Below are 20,717 nucleotides of genomic sequence, written 5' to 3'. Positions count from 1 at the left end.
TGCATGCAGTCTTAAAATATTATACAAATAGTTTAATTATGAGTTACTTAATTTCAAGTAAAAATATAATTGATTGTCCATTAGCCATATAATTGTTATATAGNTATTCTAAAGATCTTGAATAAAGCAGGAAGTAGTGGATAAATAAGATTTTAAAGAAAGCATTACAGTATTTAATTTTAACATTATTAGAAAAAGTAATATTGCCATCATTATATTTTATTATATATTAATTTTAAAATTGATCTGAGGAATATATAGCCATGTGATAGGGAAATATTACAGTAATGTAATACTGGTATTGAATATTTTGATTCAATTTTTTTTTTTTTTTTTTCAAAATATTGACAAATATAATTTGATAATTGAAGGCCATAGAACAAGAACATGTTAACTCGGTTTCTTTGAGCATTATTGAATATCTACAAACATAGAACAGATAAAATTTCCAGAGTTATGATCCATAACTTCTCACAGACTGGCCAATCAACTTCTAATATCATTAATCACTTGTAATTTGCCTAAAATACATAGAAATTTTTGAAACTAGGGTGAGGTTTTTTCCAGAAACCTGAAAAAATAGTTAAGATCTTCAACCTAAACATAAACTATTTTTTTTTAATTAACATAACCAGTACACCTGAAGACCCCAAGGTCTTCAGGTGTACTGGTTATGTTAATTACAAACATAGGAACAAATAATATAGTAGAGATAACAGAGACTTATCACACTGCTACTGGTAACATCAAAACTTGATGTTACCAATAGCAGTGTGAAAAAAATGTTGAATCAAGATGTTCAATATCAGTATTACTTTACTGTAATATTTTCCTATGTAATAATTATATGACTAATGAAAAAACTGATCATAGAAGTGCCATTTTGATGTTGCAGTAACAATGTGATAAGACTCTATTATCTCTATAGTAATTTTTGTAATATTTTTGTATCTTTGTAATTTACCATAAAAACATTGTAATAATATTATTATTTTCAACAAATTTTCTTTAATCTCAAAATTACTCCTCTTGGAAAATGATTTACATTAGATAATGTTTAATAATTGTAATGTGTTTACTCTTACAATCTTACAAATCTGGCTGCAAATTATATTTATTTGTAGTAATAATAATAATAATAATAATAATAAAAGTTATTTATTAAGCTATATTTAATTAATAAATCATTTTTAGTATTATAATTGACATCTATAGTCATATGTCTTTGGAATATTTAATCTTTATAATATAAAACTTGCTTATAAAATTTAATGAATTAGTTATGTTTTTAACTGAGAAAAAGCATTTATATTTTAATAATTTAATTTATTTTAAGTTTTTTAAAACATCTTGGTTACAAAGATCTATATATTAATTTTTATTCATAATTTAGTTGACAGAAACTAAAGTTTTTACCCCAAGTGCCCTCTCTGAATTACCCAATAACACTGCCCCAGAGATAGGACAAAGGTATATTTTTATGTATATTTTAATTAAATAGTATTTTCATTGTATAATTATTTAAAAATTTTATAAAAAAGATAATGATAATGTATTATTAAACTTAGATTTTATTAATTGAATGTTGATTATATTTTAATGACATTTCTGATATGTTGCTTATATTTTGAAATAATTGTTATCATATTTTTAAAAAAAATAACTTTAAGAAATTACAAATATGTGTGCCGGGCTGTGAACAGCTCACGTATTTGTAAAATCTAAGTGACTTGTACAACATGGAATTCATATAAAACGGAATAATCAACAGTGTTATAGGGGGGTCAACTATATATTTCTTAATTTAAAAATATAAATCAAACATTAACAACAATATTTAATTTTTAAGAAAAAATGGAGTTACATTTGATACATGAGAATAGTCAATTTTCTTGTCTTAGTGTGTCTTTATGTATGATTTTGTAGTTATTAGAATCAGCTTACAGCACTTTCCATACAAGTTTACAATGTTAAGAAAATATTTGTCTTTTTTTATTTTGAAAATACTTTGGATGCATTTTTGAATTATTCGGTTTCAAATTTTAGAATGACCTTTAACAAAAAATAATAATAAATGCTGTAAGGCAACTCATTCCAAATATTTTAAATTGATGTGTATGTATAAAGTTGTATTCTATTAATCAAATGTTGACTCTGCCAATACTGCCCAATATTCAGAGAAAATATTAAAATATGGTAACTAATTTAAAACAGAGATAGTATAAGTCTAAATAAAAGATTAAAATTTACTATGCTAATTTCCTGTTTTATTGGAGAATTTTAGATTACTTTTCTTAATTCCCAAATATTTTCAAGCCTTTTTGCTCTTTGAGATAAAAATTACAGAAAGAGATTGTAAAATTTAAAATCAAACATTATTGACTTCATACTAAGCTGTTTGAGCTAATCTTATCATCGCGAGTAGATAATCTAATAATTTGTCCAGCTGAAAGTGTCATATTAGATCATTTGCTCATGTTAGTGTTAGCTTGAAATTGGTTAACTTTGAAAGCTGATAGTGCTCAATTTGAGTTTTACAAAGTTTTTTTGTAAATGCTACCTTTGATGAGCCAAAAGCAGTTAGGATTTAAAGGAAGTATTCTAAAGATCTTGAATAAAGCAGGAAGTAGTGGATAAATAAGATTTTAAAGAAAGCATTACAGTATTTAATTTTAACATTATTAGAAAAAGTAATATTGCCATCATTATATTTTATTATATATTAATTTTAAAATTGATCTGAGGAATATATAGCCATGTGGCATATGAATATGTGTGTTTTTTGTTTTTTCAAGATTGGATTTAGCAACTTTGTTGCAACAAGCAAATGTGAGATCAGACATTCCATCGACTAATCTCTCAGGAGAATCTGTAATGTCAGAAAATCCTTCGCAAGTTGATCACAATCAGTACAGTTTTAGTCAGTATGCTAAACAAGCTGCAGAAACAATCAAAGCAGCTGTTGGTGTAAGTTTTATATTGAAATTTTTTGTTTTAGTTCATAATTAGATCAATGAATTAAATTGTGGGTGTTAATTTAGGTGGGAAGTGTAATGAATGGAAGTAGTGTATCTCATAGTGCAACGTCAGTCAGTGCCAATTATCAGAGTCCTTTTTCTGCAGCATCACCATTACCTAATGGTCAAACACCTCTCAATAGAAGTGTTGAGCAATCAAATAATAATTCTGTACATGTAACAAATTCATCTCAGCCTCTTCCTCCAAGATCGAGGACACAGAAAGCTAGAATTCCACCTCCTTCTAAGGTATGCATATTTTTGGTTTTAACTTCTAATTTACAATTTTTTTTCCTGTTACTTACTTTTAATTATTTCAAAAGATTCCAGAATCTGCAGTTGAGATGCCAGATGATGCTATTCAGTCTCTTGATGTACAATTTGGAGCTTTAGAATTTGGAGCAGATCCTGTATCATTTGATTTTAATACAGCAGAAACACCATCAGCTTATCCAGAAAGGTATTTTTAAGATAAATTGGATTAAATTACCTAAATTTCTTTTTGTAACTGCACTAGCATTAACAAGAAATGTAACAATTTGCAGTAGAATCTCATTTTAACGGATTGCAGAATAACAGACTTTTTCCCCAGTCCCACCAGATCAATATAATTTTACCTCCTTTTAGAGGCTCCATTACTTGGAATAATGGATTTTTTTCTACCCCAATCTATTGTAAACTTCATTTTTTTTCAACGTTTAATGTTTTGGTGTTACTGGAAATTTATAGTTTGATAACTAGGGTGTGTACAATTGAAGAATTGTATGAAGGGAGTTGCTGCGCTGATACGATTGAGGAGGAGCCACCTAGCGAACATTTTGATCTGGTCCAAGTGTGATGCTGAAACTTAGTGATGTCAATGAGTCTTTCCAAGTTGTAAAGAGCTTCATGATAAGTTTTGGCATGAACAAACAGGTTATAACATGACATGGCCTTGCTAATATCAATTGGCTGTTGTATTCAATAGACAGAAAAGTGACATCAAAACAAACCAAGGTGGATGAGTTTTTCAACAAATTGTGAAGTCAAGCAAAGTGCTAATGAGCATATGTAATTTGCCTCTTTCTGTGCTTACAGTATATACAATTTCCATCAGCTTTGTTGTGTACACATACATCTTAATATGTGATCTTGTAACATATCCATTTCTCTAGAATAAAGAGAGATTACAGGAGACTGAATAATTTCAGTACTGGTATTTCTTACATGTAGTGGTTAAAAATGGAAAATTTTTGAATAACTGTGCATGCAGTGTGAAATAACATTGGTGATATTTTCATAGGTGTGTGGGAAATCCATTGTTTATGATATAACATTCTTGGAACAACAGATTTTTGGCAGCATGAGATATCCTTTAAAATGAGATTCTTCTGTACTATGCAGTAAATATTTATTATTCTAACATTTTTTATTGTCTTAATCGATCTTGTTCAGAAGATATTTTTGAATTTTACAATTTAAAAAGAACAAAGCTATCAATTATTATATAACAGTTTACAACATTCCATTTTTGGAATAAAACAAATTTTAAAAATGTACATGTTGGATTATAATAACCATTTACCATGCAGTAAATATTTGTTTTTGTTTTAAAATGTTCTAATAAAATTATATCAAGTAATAATTTATTTTAATTTTTTTTTTCAAGCCATTCTAATCAATCAACAAATAGTAACCAAAACACGCAGACTTCTACTTCTGTGACATTGAATAAAGATACAAATTATACAATGCCTTCACACAGTACAGATGTGACAGGAAACAACACTTCACATAGTTCAGCTGAAAAGGATCATTCTACCTCTCTGACAGATGTTTCAAAAGTTAGTATCAATTAATTTTATTGGAAATTATCAAGTAATTTTCATTAACATGTTCACAGAATCAGTAGATAAATGTTTAGGCAGCTGCTGGGCGTCACGAGTCACCTGTGCCTCGTATATTAAATTAATATATTTTATTGCACTTAATAAAATAATATTGATGTATCAAGTATGATGTTTGTAGAATTATGTTATCAAAACATATGCGCTGCCCTACGGAAAAACAAGCAATTGTGTCTGTAGCCCTAACTAGACATGTTCATACAAGTCACATGTGCCTCGTAACACCGTGAATGTGTTAAAATAAGGTTTAAAAAACATATATATTAAAAAATTCCATATTTTAGGTGACTGGATCAGATTCAGTTCTTCTGACATCTCAAAAAGACAGAAGAGAAATTAGTGGAATCTCAGCATATGGAAATTTAGCTGGACAAACAACCACCTTAGATGGTATTGTATATTCTCATTGTTATTTTTGTAAAAAAAATACTTTAATTTCATATTATATAATTTTAATTTTCTATTAGTTTTAGCAGGTTTAAATTGTTTTTCAGATTTTTCTTACTCCAGATTTTTAGCAGATCAAAGAGAATTAAAATTGTATTTATTTTTAGATTATAGAATATTCAGATTGAATTTTAAGCATAATTTAATAAAAATTACAAAGGCAGTTATATAATAATGCATGTATATAACTAAAAATTTTCAAAGACATCATAAAACAGTTAAGAAATTATTCTCCCTGAGCTTGTATATAAAATTATAACTTATGAATCCTATCAAAGCTGCTTAAGTGCACTTTCAGAGCGTACACACTATTTAATAAACTGAATTTATAGCTTTAGAAAATTGCTTCCAAGCAAACTTGTTTTGTTTATTTTCTTAGATAATGAAAAGTTTTCAAAATAAAATTTCATAAAAGATGGCGCGGAAAGTTATGCTACTCGTTCCTGGATTTTAGCGAACGAAACATTATTAAACGTAATTCGTGTATTATATTATTGTTTATGCTATATTTAGTAAGCACTGTTTATTATAATTACTGGTTATTATAATCAACAGCAAGGACCCATTCAAAACAGTAAAATTCACTGAAGTTTAGTCGATTATTAGTATAATTTCATTGAATATTAAATTGATTGATTAGTATATTTTTTATTCAGTAATAAATCGATTTGGTAGCATTATTTAGTATTTAGAACAAGAGGCTTCAAAAGTAGGTTGCGCTCAAGGTCTTAGAATATAAGGTTGCCTCATAGAGAAGAAACGCTTCTGATTGGTTTCTTATTTGACGTCACTCGTAGTCGAAAACGAAACATCTTACCATGTCCTTATGGTAAAAACATTACCGATCAGAGGCTCGTAGCTTTTATNTTAGATAATGAAAAGTTTTCAAAATAAAATTTAATTATTTTATTTAATACTATTAATTTTATAATTGAAAATGGGAGGAAAACAGAGATAAGAGCAATAGATAAATAAATTTGTTTAAAAAATTTTGTTTTACATTTTAAATTTAAATTAGCATTCAAGTAATGCACAATATTTATCTACAATACAATGCATATTGAAAAATTAACTTTTTCTGTAAGAGACCTTTTAAATTTTAACAATAATCTGTTTAGAGATAGTATTTTTATTACAGAAGAAAAGAAGTGTACAGTACTTTAATCTTATCATATTATTACAGATTTTAGAAGTATCAAATTATTCATTATTTGTTTTTATTAATTATTGTAAAAATGATTGATAGATAGGATTTTAAAAAAAATTCAATTATTTCAGGCACATTAGAAAACAATTCCTCTGATAATCCAACTGTAAACAGTTATTCTGGTCACAGAAACAGTGCTACAAGTTATCAAAGTCAATATACGGGGCAGAAATCATCTGTTCTAAATTCTTCAAATTTAACGCCTTCCAGTAACAGTTATTCTAATTCTCCATTATCTTCTCTAAATAATCAACAACAAAATAGCTATGTTTCTGTCCCACAAAGTCAAAATTTTGCAGTTTCAACTTCCTATGTAATGGGTCAGTCTGCTTACAGTGGTTCTACACAGTCTTCAGGCAACAGCACTTATCATGGATCACAAACTGGTTAGGATATTAGATTTAGAAATGAAAGTTTAAATAAAGTATAAATTAATATTCACAAAATAATCTTCTTTTATAGCATATAATTCTCACAGTGTTTCTGGATATGGTGTTTCAAATTTTGCAAACCAACAAGGATATAATAGTTCTGCGGCAGCAAGTTCTCAGCAGCCACTACACTCTTCCTCAATTTCTTCAAAACTCGGTAGTTCTCTAAGTCATGGTGTTAGAGATGTACAACATAATACTGCTCAAGTATGAATTTTGAAAACTTTTAACAATAACTGTTTATTCTCAAACAAACTATTAAATTTTTGTTTTCTACAGCATAATTATGAATTAAGTAATGTCACCACAAGTGCATTGAATGTACCTGCACTTACTTCGGCAGTAGTCAGCAGTTGTGCAGGCCTAATAGCAACTTCTGCATTAGGATTAAATAGTTCTTCCTCGACCACAACAACATCAGTTTTGAAGAATTCTTTACCTGCAAGTAAGTTCGCAAAAAATTTTTTGCTTAAAAATTTTTTTTCAGATTTTAGTATGTATTTGAGGTAAGAATATTTTCAGTTTGAAAGTAGCTGGTAGTAATTTTTTTATAGCAGGAAAAGTTATGCCTAACATCCCACCAGGTGTTCCAGCCATGCTAGGACATCAGTACATAATGGGTCAAGCAGGTTTACCATTCTATGTAAGTTTTTGTATATTTATTTCATATTCTAGTTTTCTTTTTTAATTAAAATATTGGATTAAAACTTTTTAGGGTTATTATGATATGCAATTTCAAGCATCAACAAGTATGACTGGTCGTGATCCTAATGTTGGAAATGTTGCATATACGGGTATGACTGCAAAATGTAATACTTTTACTATTATAATATACTTTTACTATTATGATTTAGTTTATTTTTATTATAAAATCAAAAATCTGAATGTGTTTTAATGGTAACTCATTTTGATGATTAATCTTTATTCTATCTCTTTTGCAGTTGCTGATGTTAAATATAGTCGTGGTGAAACAGAAGTAGCAGCAGTATCAACAGCATTGTCTCAGGGTCAATCAACACAGCCTCATGGCCAGCCTTTCATTAATCCTGCACCTCTACCTCCTGGATATGGATACTATTTCCCTGGAGGAATGATGGCAGGGGGCATCCATCATTATGCTCCACCTATTTTTCCACTTAATTCGGTATGTTTTGAATTTATTAAACTGTAGATTATTTTGTTGCATTTTTAGTTTGATTATTAATAATCACAATACAACTTTACATCATTTATTACTATAATTTTTAGTATTTTTTTTAGTTAAGTTATTTTTAGCAAATTTTAAGACCCATTTACAAACTAATCACATCCTAAAATTGAGCCTATTTTGAAATTTTAAAAAATATAAGTTGATTTGTTAAAACTCATTTCTAAAAGTTCCTATTTTAATAAAAATTTTAGAATACATAATTGAGATCATGCTTGAGACAATATATAAACACTCCTGGTTATCATATTGGATAATTTTATTTCTGTTTGAAATTGATGTAGAGTTAATTCTTATGCAAATTAAATTAAATTTTATTTATACTAAATAAGTTTCAGAAAAGTTTTTATGCTATCAATCTTATATCAGCAGATTTATTTAAATGCACGAAATTTATAAGATTGCTAAAATCCTTTTGCATATTATATCCTCAGATATCTATGAATAAAAATTTTCAGTTCATGATGGTTTGGATTGATTACTAGAGATTGGCAAATGTGTGTTTAAAATGTCACTTCATTTACTTTTTTAATTAAATCATTAAAATGTTTATGTAATCTATTTACCAAATTTTATACTTTAATTATGATAATTAAATATATAATAATTTTTTTTTTACCTAAATATTTCTAAAATGTCTAACTTATTACGATACTGTAATGTGAATTTTCTAATGTAAATTTATCACTTTCATTGTCTTTACATTTATTTTTGAAGTTTTGAGTATTATTATATAACAGTTTTTGTATGTGAATACGAAATATAGAAAATAATTAAAACAAATTTTTATATAAAAATTGTTTTTTATTTATAATAAAAGTACTTTAAATGTTTTCTATAAATTTGTTATTTTATCTTTTGATAAGTTTGTCTATTGACAATTGAGGAACTTTGTGGAAGAATGGTATCCCTCAAATTAGAAAGTTTTTGAGAAAAAGAATTTGTTTCAATTTGCCAGCTATTTAATATGCTGTGTTTTATTAATGTGAATGTACAATCTGGGAGGCATGCAATTAAACCATGAAAGTTTCTTAGAAGATGGATTGTTGATGGACAAATCCAAATTTATTAACTCATTTTTTTGTAGTTTTGTGAAATATGCTGTTTTTATGCTAAACTCCTCAATTGTCAATGGTCAAAAGTTTTTTCTAAATATTTTAGAGGATCAAGAAAGAGAATTTTATAGTAAAACTATTTAAATGTATCAAATAAACTTATGTAGTTTTCTGCATATTCAAATGGTTATTTTAAAATATTTCATATCAAATATAAATTGATTTTGATGCATCTAATTAAAAGAAAATGATAGAGCATGTTGTTTTTTGAATTATGGGATTAATGGTGAAAATTTCAGTTGATCTTATTGTGTACATTCTTCTTGTGTCGATTCCGGCCATCTTTGGACCACATACAAACAACTAATTATGACTTGCTTTTCCCTCTTCCCTTCCCTTTGTTCTTCTTCCTTTCTTTCTAATACCTCTTCATTCTCTCGCTCTGCTGTTGTCTTTGCTCCTGAGTGAAGAGTCTTCCACGTCTGTTACTTTCCTTTTCCTGAAAACCCTTGAAGTTCTTTATTTTGTTTCTAAACCTTTCCCTGTTCTGGATATCTTCTTCCGATATGCCCATTTCTGCCATGTCTTTTTGAGTGTCATTGATCCATTGATTCTTATTCTTCAGGTTGTTGAAATACGTAAAAATTTGTTCCGTTAGCCTATTTTTCCCCATTCTCTTTATATGTCCAAAGAAGCTTACTCATCTTCTCCGAATTGTATCCGAGTCTTGGGATTTTTTGATAAAGCTCTTTATTGCTCCTTAGCACGTAGTTACCATGTTCATCTATTTTTGGCCCCAGAATTTTTCAAAGGATCTTCCTCTCTTTTTTCTCCATATTTTCTATTTCCCCCATTTTAAGAGTAGCAATACCTTCTGCTGCATAAAGTGCTTGCGGTTTTATCACTGTGTTATTAATGTCTAATTTTTGCATTAATGGAGATTGATTTTTTGTTGTAAATGTCTTTGGAAAGTTGATAGGCAATTTCCAACTTCCGTGTCCTGGCACAATTTGCTGCTTTAGACAACCCATTTGTTTCAATAATTTCTCCAAGAAATTATTGAAACAAATGGAAATTGAAACAAAATAAATTCTTGTGTACATTAATATTTATTAGAAAGAAAAAAATAACTATTTGATACGCATTAGATTTTTATATTGTATTTGTTTGAACATGTAGAAGTTAAAACATAAAGTAATTTATTTTATAAGATTATTCATGTTCAATTTGATTATGTACAAAGATTTCATTCTTTAAAAAATATATATAATTTCAAATACAGTGGTGCCTCGTATAACGTACTTAATCCATTCCAGGTGCATGTCCGTTATACGAAATGCATTTTTCCATAGAAATACGTTAAAACATAATTCATTCCGCAGTATAAAATAACTGTACTGTACCATTAAAAAAAAATGAAAATGGAGCAGTCACCAATTATGCCAGGTAGTCAGATGTGAGGAGGAGGTGGAGGAACACTTTTTTCACACATTCATACAGATACAGACTTTTTACACATTGCAGCAGGTCTCTTTTTATTGTTTTTTAATTGGAGTCAGATTCAGGAGAGGCTACCGGAGCTTGCAGGGTCAACACCTCTTGTTCCACCTTTTGTTTTTTGGAAGATGGCTTCTTGAAAAACATGTCCAAGGTGGTCTGTTTCTCTCTCTTCTTCAATACTTGTCGGAAATGACGGGCAAGGGTGTCATTGTAGAGATGATTGATCCTGTTGGCCTCAGCTCTGTTTGGATAATGAGTGTTGGTAAACTTCTGAAACTCTTCCCATTTGGCAAGGAAGTTTTTGTCAACATTCACTCCTTCTGATGATTTCTTACTTTGTTTCAATTGAAATCACCTTTCTGTTTTTTAGAAGCCGTGATTTGCCCAACACTTGAATAAATGTAAAAACCCTGCACTGAGGTGATGTGCATAATAAACAAGGAAGCAAGCCAAATCCCAACGGGAGCTCTGTACTTCAGATATACTAATAATATATTATAAAAATAGAAGATTGTCATTAGCAACGGCAAAAGAATGGAAACATCATTCACACTTGTTCACAAAAAGTCCTTTGTTCGCCTCACGTAACTGCCAAACGGAAAATCCATTGTTCGCAGCCAGTCCGTTGCTCGAGTCATGTAACGGCCAAACATAAAGTCCGTTGTTTTTGCATCATCCGTTATTCGAGGTATACGTTATACGAGGCACCACTGTATTTCTAAAAATAATTTAGTCCAAAATAAATTTTTTTTTATTATGCATTATATTAAATTTTAATCAAATAATTATAATAGTCTATTTTTAAAAAAACTTTTTAAAATTTCATAATAATGGTTCATTTTACAGTAGATAATTTATGCATTTGAAAATATTGAAAATTGAAATTTTGTAATTTTGTGTTTCAAAAGTAGTAAACTATAAATAGATATGGTAAAATTTTACTTAGGTGTTCCCTATGGTGCAAAGGTTAGTTTTTAGCACATATCATCTACCACCTATTCTACATGCTTTGCATGTAGCATGTGCCTCAGTGTTTGCTATCGCTTGGACCTCAACACCCGGATGGGGCGAGCCCCCACACCACCTCAAAACTATATAACATTGAGTATGCCACGAACAGTCAAGTGGGCTACTCAAAGTCGGCATAATCACATGGGCTAAATAATTAAATGCCATAGTCTTAGTGTATAACTATTCTATGACTCATGTTGTCGAGATTTCCAAAGTGCTACCATAGGTAACATCTAAGTAAAATTCTCCCATAGATACATTGCATAATGTAAGATACGTTCAATTCTAATTAATGTGTTCATTTTAAGTATGATTTTTCTAGGTCTCACCTGCAACAAATGCCCATGGAGCATCTCCAAATGCCCAATTTCAGAAACCCACTGGATATGGTTCCCATTCATATAGTTCAGGTAAAGAACTGTTTTATGTAGACTAATCTAATTATTATTACATGTACATTTTATTATAAGTTATAAAAATATTATTGTAACGGGTGGTTTTTTTAGAGGTAAACAAATTTAAAATGAAATAAAACACGTAAAAATAATGTTAATGGCCATGGTGTTGGCACCAATGGCATAAAATTATCTTTTAAGCATGGTGACCATGTTTAAAAGATAATTTTATGCCATTAGTGTTTAAACATGTCAACAGAACAGTGTTGCCAGAGGTTTGGTTTTTGAATTTGCAACACTGTTTTTAAATTCAAATTTAGTGACAGTTGATTTGTGGTCAGTACGTTTTGCCATTTCACCATGAATAGACTTGCGCCAGAACAATGCTTGCGAATTGTGCAAATTTATTTTGAGAATCATGGTTTAGTTTGCCAAACTTACTGTGTGCTACATCCATTTTACGGTCAACATAATCGTCCATCTGAGCGAGTTATTTGGAAAACCGTGGATCGTTTTCACACCAAGCACACTCTAGTTGATAATACACATTCACAAAGACGCCATACAGTGCACACAGAAGTTATTGCTGGTGTGGAGCGTAGTGTTGAGGAGGACCTGAATGAGTCGATTCACCATCGTGCATAGCAGTTGGAGCTGTGCCCATCCACTTTGTGGAAGATTTTGTGGAAAGATCTTGGCTTACAAGCTTACAACATCCAGTTGTTCAAGAGTTGAAACTGTGTGACCATTATGCATGCCGTGTATTTGGTGAATGGACTGAAAACAATATTCAGCTTGATTCTCTTTTTCAACACAAAATTTTGTTCAGCGATGAGGCTCATTTTTGGTTGAACAGCTATGTTAATAAGCAGAATTGCCAAATTTGGAGTGGAGAAAACCCAGAAGCCTTTGTTGAGACGCCCTTACATCCATTAAAAGTCACTGTTTGCTGTGCTTTGTGGGCAAGTGGAATCATTGGCCCATATTTCTTTAAAGATGATGCCGGCCAGAATATTATTGTCAATGGAGAGTGCTATAAAGCCATGATTGCTGACGTCTTCATTCCTCACTTGAATGGTATTGATGTGGCAGAGCTTTGGTTTCAACAAGATAGCGCAACATGCCACACAGCACGTGACACCATTAATTTATTGCGGGAAACGTTCGATGAGCGCATAATTTTGCACATAATAATGGACCTGTGAACTGGCCTCCACAATCATGTGATCTCACATCTATGGATTACTTTCTTTGGTGATATGTGAAGTCACTAGTCAATGCTGATAAACCACAGGTGTTGGACCACTTGGAAGTCAACATTTGCCATGTTATTGCCGATATACTGCCCCAGTTGCTCGATAAAGTGATCAAAAATTGGACTTCCCAATTGCACTGCATTCGAGCCAGCCATGGCACCCATATGCCCAAAATCATGTTTAAACACTAATGGCATAAAATTATCTTTTAAATAAAGCCAACACTATAGCCATTAACATTATTTTTATGTGTTTTATTTCATTTTAAATTTGTATACCTCTAAAAAAACACCCTTTAGCAGAAATGGAAAATTTGAACAAGTTTGACTTGTTTTAGTTTATCTACATTATTTACAAGATTAATGTTAAGAAATGTGTTCAGGCAGCTCTCAGTTTACTCCGCAGTTCTATTCCTAAAAAGTAGGCACAAATCGAATTGGCGTAAAACGAACCCATATTTACGGTGAAGTATAGGGTTAGGTTCTACATAAGTGAAAAATAAGCAAATAATTTTGTTTATTAATACAATATAATACAAAATACATATATTATAAATTTAATTTTTAAAATGTATTTTATGATAAAATAAAGTGAAATGTTTTTATTAAATCTCAAGAAAATCTTAAAATCATCTTAAGAAAAACAAACGATATTTCACAGTTTTAGATCTCTTACATTTTTCGGAAAAAAGTATCTATCTATAATTGTTTTAGATTTGTTTTCTTTCATTAAGAATTTCAGAATATGGTCGAATGGATGCAATGATGCTCCTTTTTACATTTGCACTTCGCTCCCAATTGTTGTCTAACTTACAAAGTTCATTTGTCAAACTTTCCATAGTTGAATGGATATGCTTTAGATCAGCCATTTTCATAACTTTTGGAGTTTCTTCTTCGTTTTCTTTCTTTTCTGACTCTTCACAATCTAATTCTTTGTATAATTCTTCTAAGTCTTTATTTGAGAGTGGCTGATCATGGGCTTCTATAAGTTCTGTAACATCTTCCAATCCCACATCACATGCAAGTCTGGTAATGTCTTCAATTAAATTCTCCTGATGTGCTACTTCAACATCGTGCATGAATACTGGCAGAAGTTTATGCCAAACTTCATTTAAGCATTTTGCTGAAACTTCATCCCAAACCAACTTGATGTTTTTATTACCTTTCAAAATATCAAAAGACTGCCAATAGTCTTTAACTGTGTTTGTCTGAAGTGTCTGAAACTCTCATTTCCATGAATGTGTTATGGAGATAATAAGCTTTGAAGGTTTCAATAACCCCTTGATTCATTGGTTGCAAAAGAGATGTTGTATTGGGAAACATGTAAATAACCTTGACATCCATTGGTGTTCTTATTTCATCAAGGTTTTGTGGTTGTCCTGGAGCATTATCCAAGTGAAGAAGTGCCTTGGGTTGTAATTTATTTTCTTCACAAAAGCAAAGCACAGTAGGGCAAAAATAACTTGTGTACCAATCTGTGAAAACACCTTGTGTAACCCAAGCTTACTTGTTCCATTTCCAATAAACTGGCAACATGTTTATTTAGACCTTTAAAGCATACATTGTCTGTGAATGACACACTAACGTCAGTTTAAGTTTCAAAGTTTCCTGAAACATTGGCTTCCAACAAAAGAATTAATCTATCTTTTGCAACTAAAACCTAGAGCAAAATGTTCTTCACTAGAAATAAAAGTTTATGCTGTGATAATCTTTTTCAATAAAGCCCGGTCTCATCAACGTTAAAGATTAGGTCTGGAGAATAGTTGCCTTGTTCTACATAACCCTGAAATTTTTTAGGAAAAGCAGCTGCGGCTGCAACATCAGCACTCGCTGCTTAACCACATAATTTTACACTAAGACAGTTAATTCGGGATTTAAATCTCATAAACCAACCCTTGCTTCCCAAAACAGTTTCTTTACCTCCATCTGTCTCCTTAGGATTATCAAAAATTGATTTTGCTTTTTCAGTTATAGCAGCTTAAAAGAATTTTTCCATTTTTTTCAAAAATTTTACCTCTACTATAACTTAAATCTGTTACATTTACTGCCATAGACTGTATTTAGCATAGTGTTTAATTTTATCTGCATTTTTCATGATGGTAGTAACAGTTGATGGAAGTTAAAAAGATCTACAGACATTAGGGCGTATTTGTCCATTTTCCATTTGTCGAATAACTTTCATTTTTGTTTCTAGGGAGATAATTGCCGTGCCTTCTTAATGTGTTTAGATAACTCTGGTGTACTTCTTTTATCTGACATAACCCTCCTTTATTTTTGTATACATGGGTACTTAAATATTTAGTATTTTAATATTTTTATTTGTTTTAATATTAATTTAATGTAAATGTATACATACCCAACATTATTAAACAGAAAAAAAAGAGTTTTATTAAATATATATAAATGAATATACAACATTGCAGCTCAGTAAATACATCTACACTGAAACAAAAATCAGTCTAGCATAGGGAGAATCAGGGAATTACACGGCAAATTGTACAGCTGCGTTATTGTGAGCTGGCATAAACTGAGGGCTACCTGTATTAAATTCAGCTTATTCATTTTTGAAAAAAAATAATACTGACAGAGATAGTGAAAAGAAATATTTTTATTTTGGATTAATCAGTTAGCTAATGTGATAAAAATCAGTCTAGTTTTATAGGAAATCCTTGTCCAAATCAGATCTGATCTAATCTGGATTCTTATAATTCTTATCATAATTAGAAAAACCTTAGTACCCTTTCCCCCCAGCAAAGCTTGATATCATCTTTGATTTGGTCTGTGCAGAGTGATCACACAGAGTGAAACTTGAGTTTAGCTTATAGCTTTTTGTTACGTTGATTGATAAATAAAATTTGAATGATAATACAATGAATTTAATTTGTTTACTAGAATTTCTTCGCTTTTACAATCTAGTAATCATAATTATAAATGATTATTGAAGAAATTTTTTCTTTCAACGTAAAGACTTAGTTTATTAAAAATTGTAGTAAAGAATTGTTTATTATTATATTGGAGATGAAGCAATTTTGTTGTTTTTTAGCAAAAAGGTGTTTCTTTATAATATACTATAGAATCAAGTACAAGGAATCAAAAACTTAGCTATTGTTACAGTTTATTTAGGAAAAACTTTTTTTTTTTTTGCTCAGAGTTTAACTTTCTCAAAATAATTGAATATCTATTTTGTAGGATGTTATTACTGTATTGTTTTTAACAAATCATTATTTTAAAGATTGAAGAAAATAATTATTAGAATTTTAAATTTTACATGAACTGTAGAAAATATAAATTTTTTAAAAACATAAATTATGAATTACTATGAATTCTAAAACCAAAATCTATCAATTTCCTGTGAATACTTGCTTCATAATAATACTTGCTTTTTGGCTTTGTTAGTTAGCAATTCATTTAACTTTTTATTTAAATATGAATAATTTTATAGGTAGGAATAAAAATTGTTTACTGATTCAAAAAATTATTATTGTAACATTATTAGAAAATAAAAATTTATTATTATACATTTTAAATTGTTGAAGAAATGTTTAACTGATATATAAGGGACAGTCAGAAAGGAATTCCTTCTATTTTTATTTCTTGTTAAATAAGTCGGTAATGTGAGAAATTTGAATTTGGCATGGTTCCCTCAACCTTTGTCTGCATTCCTTCATAATAAGTTTTCATAAATCAACAGGTGGCTGCAGTGCATCATTTTAGAAAATGTGTGATATTGACATTGTATAAGACAGTGATCTGTAACAGAATTCCTGATTGAGGAAAGTAAAATAACATTCTTCAGCCGTTCATTAATGATGATTTCCATTAATGAAAGACTGAAGAATGTTCATGAGGATGCAGCAGTGGATGTCAGCACTGTTACATGTTGGGTTCATTGCTGTAAGGAATCTGAAAGTCAAATCCCCTTGGCTGATGAAAAGCAGAGCAGCCAGCCACTCAGATGCACAATAAATTCTGTTCACTACAAGGGCATCCTGAAGAAGCTAAAATTTAATGGAAAGTCTTGCCTCACACACCATACCGCCCTGACTTAGCACATCAGACTACCATCTGTTCAGGCCACTAAAAGAGGCTGATCGTGGGCATTGCTTTGAAGATGAGAAGACTCTGAAAAATTTCATATACCAATGGTTGAAGGAGAATGATAGTGATTTTTACCATGAAGTAATACATGCCCTTGTTAAAAGGTGGATAAAAACCATTGAAAAGGACAGAGATTATATTTGAAAAGTGAGAACTTAATCATGAAAGCTATAACTACATGCTGTGTAAATTTCATTTAGTTTTCTTGTATCCTATTTTGGTTTTTTATTTTACACTAGCAGACCCTGCCACACGTTGTTGTGGCCCAAAATGTATCTCTTAAAAATTTATAACACTTCCCCGATGGGGGAGGAATTTTCAAAAAATCCCTTTTTAGTGTATATTCTGTTGACGTACCCTATTAAAACGCAATCAAAAATGCAAAAAACCACATCTAAAATAGTATAATAGAAGCTGAGTTCTTCACAGTAAGCCTTAATCCTGTCCATCTCCCCCCAGTGGGGGTAATTTTGACACGTATATTATATAAAAACACATGTGTATTCGAATGCAGAGTAGTGTCAAAATTTGAAAAAAAAATTGGTAGGAACAAACGAACATTACATTTTTATTTATATAGATAGATAGAAGATGATCTGCTTTAGTTCATCCTCACAGAAAAGCATAATGCCTCACAGAAAAGCAAACTTAGGGCGTCATACTCATAGTGCCATCTGTTGGACATAAAAGCCTTAACCCTAGATGATATCTTTTAATTTATATGAATATTTAACAGAATAATATACAGCCTATGTCCACTCTGAAGTTCCATTCTAAATATTGGTGAAATAATTTTTGAAATCAGATGAGTAGTTTTGGAGATTACCTCTAAATACAAACTTACAAACATTATCTCTTTATAATATTAATATAGATTACTTTCTGACTGGCCTTCATATTTAACTTTTTGTAATTGTATGTTTAAAAAAGATTAATTTGTTAGTAAAGAAAATTTCATAATATGAATAAGAATTTGTTATGATATCAGAAGAGTCAAATGTCTGGACTTATGAATATTTGTGTGAACTAGGCTGAAATAAACCAAATCTGGTTTTCATTGTAGTTTGTGTTCTGCATTTTGATATTCAGTGTTAATTTAACCTATCCCATGTTGAAATTTTCTCTGTTGCGTGTGACTGCCGTGTTGAATTTTTGTTGAATTTGCCTAACAAAAATTTTGTTTTTTTAAAAAATAATTGTGGCTATTGTATCGTCTGAAATTATTTTTTTTATTTTTTACGAACAAAATAGATATCTTTTTTTTAAATATAAAAACAAACAAAATTATATTTTGGAAGTTAGTTTTAATATAAAAATTATGATGACTAGCAACATCTAATTCCAAAAACGTACCAATGCTATAACAAGATATCTTGGGTCAAATGCTCAAGGTCAGAAGTCATAACACCGAGAATTGTTGGGAATAACACAGAACAGGTCAATGAAATGATAACTTTCATAATTTGGTGCCAATTATCCATTTGCTATTACTGAATTTGCCACAATCTAGAAAACAAGATTGATATTGTTCTGTTCTTCTGTTTCTGTTCTGTTCTACAATGCAATAAATTAGTCTTGATGCCATAGCACATTTTTAGCAAGTTGTCAGTGAAAATACAAAAGATCATAAGTTCAGTTTATTTAAAAATTGTTACAATTCTCATAAAACCTAAGTTAATTTTATGACTGGTTTACATATTTAGGAACATCTTGTTTCAGTTGAAGCACAATTCTTTTAAAACTTTTTAGTCAGTAAAAATAGTTAAGAGCATGTTTTAAATTAGTATACATACTTAACTTATTTTTTATGGTATATCAATATTTGAAAAATATTAATATACCATATTTCCTTGACTATAAGATGTACTGTTTTACTTGTCTGAGAAGAGATGTCTTACAATCAATAGCATCTTACATTTACAGTTCAAAATGACAATCAGCAATCATAGGCAAATAGATCATGTAAGGTGTTATATACTGGAAAGTGATATTTTTGGCTATACTGCTCAATGATTATGTCAGTGCGAATAAAATGTACTGTATCAGACATTTAATTTAAACTCCATTTTATTGTTTAAAATGTCTTCAAAAACATTACAGTGCAATGTTAAAATAAAAAGGTGATTGTTTATGTGACTATCTTGGGAATACCTCTGCCAAACATTATATATTTCCTGGAATTTGTATTAGTTTTCTAACTTGATTTTATTTATATAAGAAAATTTAATACAAAATTTTAAAATATTTATCTTAAATTTTGTATTTTAAAAGCATTATGCATCTTAGAATGAAAGAATTTTAGTAATCAACATAATTTATAATGTAAACTGATGTAATTATAGCATTTGAATCATAAATGATTCTAGAATATTGCATTTATTCAGTTGGATTGACTATTATAAAAGTTGTGTAAATCCATTTTTCTTTGTCGAGATATTTAAGGATTTGCATTTCAATCAAGTTCAAAAATATTGATAGTCTTACTAAGTTTGCCCATGTTTCTGTGAATTTAAATATAAGTAAATTCAATATACAGGATGATTTGCTTAGAACTGAACACTTAACCTTGTTCAATACCTCATCATTGCACAGTTATATTTTAATAACATATAAAGTAAAATTTATCTCAGTTGATTGCTTTTACATAAAATAAAGAATAGGTTAAATATCATTTTAAAAAAAGTATTGATTGGTGACACTACAATGTTCTGACTCTTAAATTCACAATTTTAGACAGTAATGGTTTCATTTTCCCAAAAGTGGTAACTAACAGAATTAATGTAAGCAAATGTGAGCAGAGAGATGAATATAAACTTAACTAATAAATCCAAGTGTATGCTAGGATGCCAGGGTTTTCTTCAAAGTTTAATGTGCCCATTGTGTATAGAGTAAACATTTCTCAACTGTTGCTGCAGAAATATCCTGTAAAGCTTGGACTTTTTAGAGAACTATTTTTAGATAATCATATATTGTATCTTGTGTAGCCATGCACCTAGGATCAATACAAAATGAAATTTTTATTAGGCCTATTTAAAAAAACAATAACCACTAATCACTCTGAATAATTTTCACTTTCCTCTATATTCCTTTAGAAAATATTGCATAGTTACAATGGTTTAAGTGCAGCAATATACTGTTTATATGCATCTGCAAACATGCTGCAGGAGCCATTTTTGTTTTTAATGGGAAAACAGCATTGAGAAACGTA

At 29.7% G+C, this 20,717-nt stretch overlaps 1 protein-coding gene across 4 annotated transcripts in view; it reads left to right on the top strand.

Annotated features, from left to right (window-relative positions):
- The window catches only part of LOC111629082 (protein lingerer-like), a 90,957-nt gene that overhangs the window by 53,228 nt on the left and 17,012 nt on the right, over positions 1 to 20,717 (top strand). For 2 of the 4 annotated variants that reach the window (XM_023372944.1, XM_023372941.1), the window contains exons 9-21: positions 1,394 to 1,470; positions 2,796 to 2,967; positions 3,042 to 3,266; positions 3,341 to 3,477; positions 4,666 to 4,840; positions 5,188 to 5,293; positions 6,629 to 6,943; positions 7,020 to 7,195; positions 7,268 to 7,433; positions 7,543 to 7,631; positions 7,704 to 7,797; positions 7,930 to 8,132; positions 12,084 to 12,171. In XM_023372944.1, coding sequence (XP_023228712.1) covers positions 1,394 to 1,470; positions 2,796 to 2,967; positions 3,042 to 3,266; positions 3,341 to 3,477; positions 4,666 to 4,840; positions 5,188 to 5,293; positions 6,629 to 6,943; positions 7,020 to 7,195; positions 7,268 to 7,433; positions 7,543 to 7,631; positions 7,704 to 7,797; positions 7,930 to 8,132; positions 12,084 to 12,171 — 2,023 coding nt within the window. The remainder of the gene's footprint in view (positions 1 to 1,393; positions 1,471 to 2,795; positions 2,968 to 3,041; positions 3,267 to 3,340; positions 3,478 to 4,665; positions 4,841 to 5,187; positions 5,294 to 6,628; positions 6,944 to 7,019; positions 7,196 to 7,267; positions 7,434 to 7,542; positions 7,632 to 7,703; positions 7,798 to 7,929; positions 8,133 to 12,083; positions 12,172 to 20,717) is intronic. The other 2 variants (XM_023372943.1, XM_023372942.1) reach the window with 2 other exon arrangements.

The sequence above is a fragment of the Centruroides sculpturatus genome, unplaced genomic scaffold (genome assembly GCF_000671375.1).
Source record: "Centruroides sculpturatus isolate CEXI.00-Female unplaced genomic scaffold, Cexi_2.0 scaffold411, whole genome shotgun sequence".
NCBI lineage: Eukaryota > Metazoa > Arthropoda > Arachnida > Scorpiones > Buthidae > Centruroides > Centruroides sculpturatus.
Note: the sequence above shows the minus strand (reverse complement) of the source record. Positions and strands in the feature narration are given on the sequence as shown.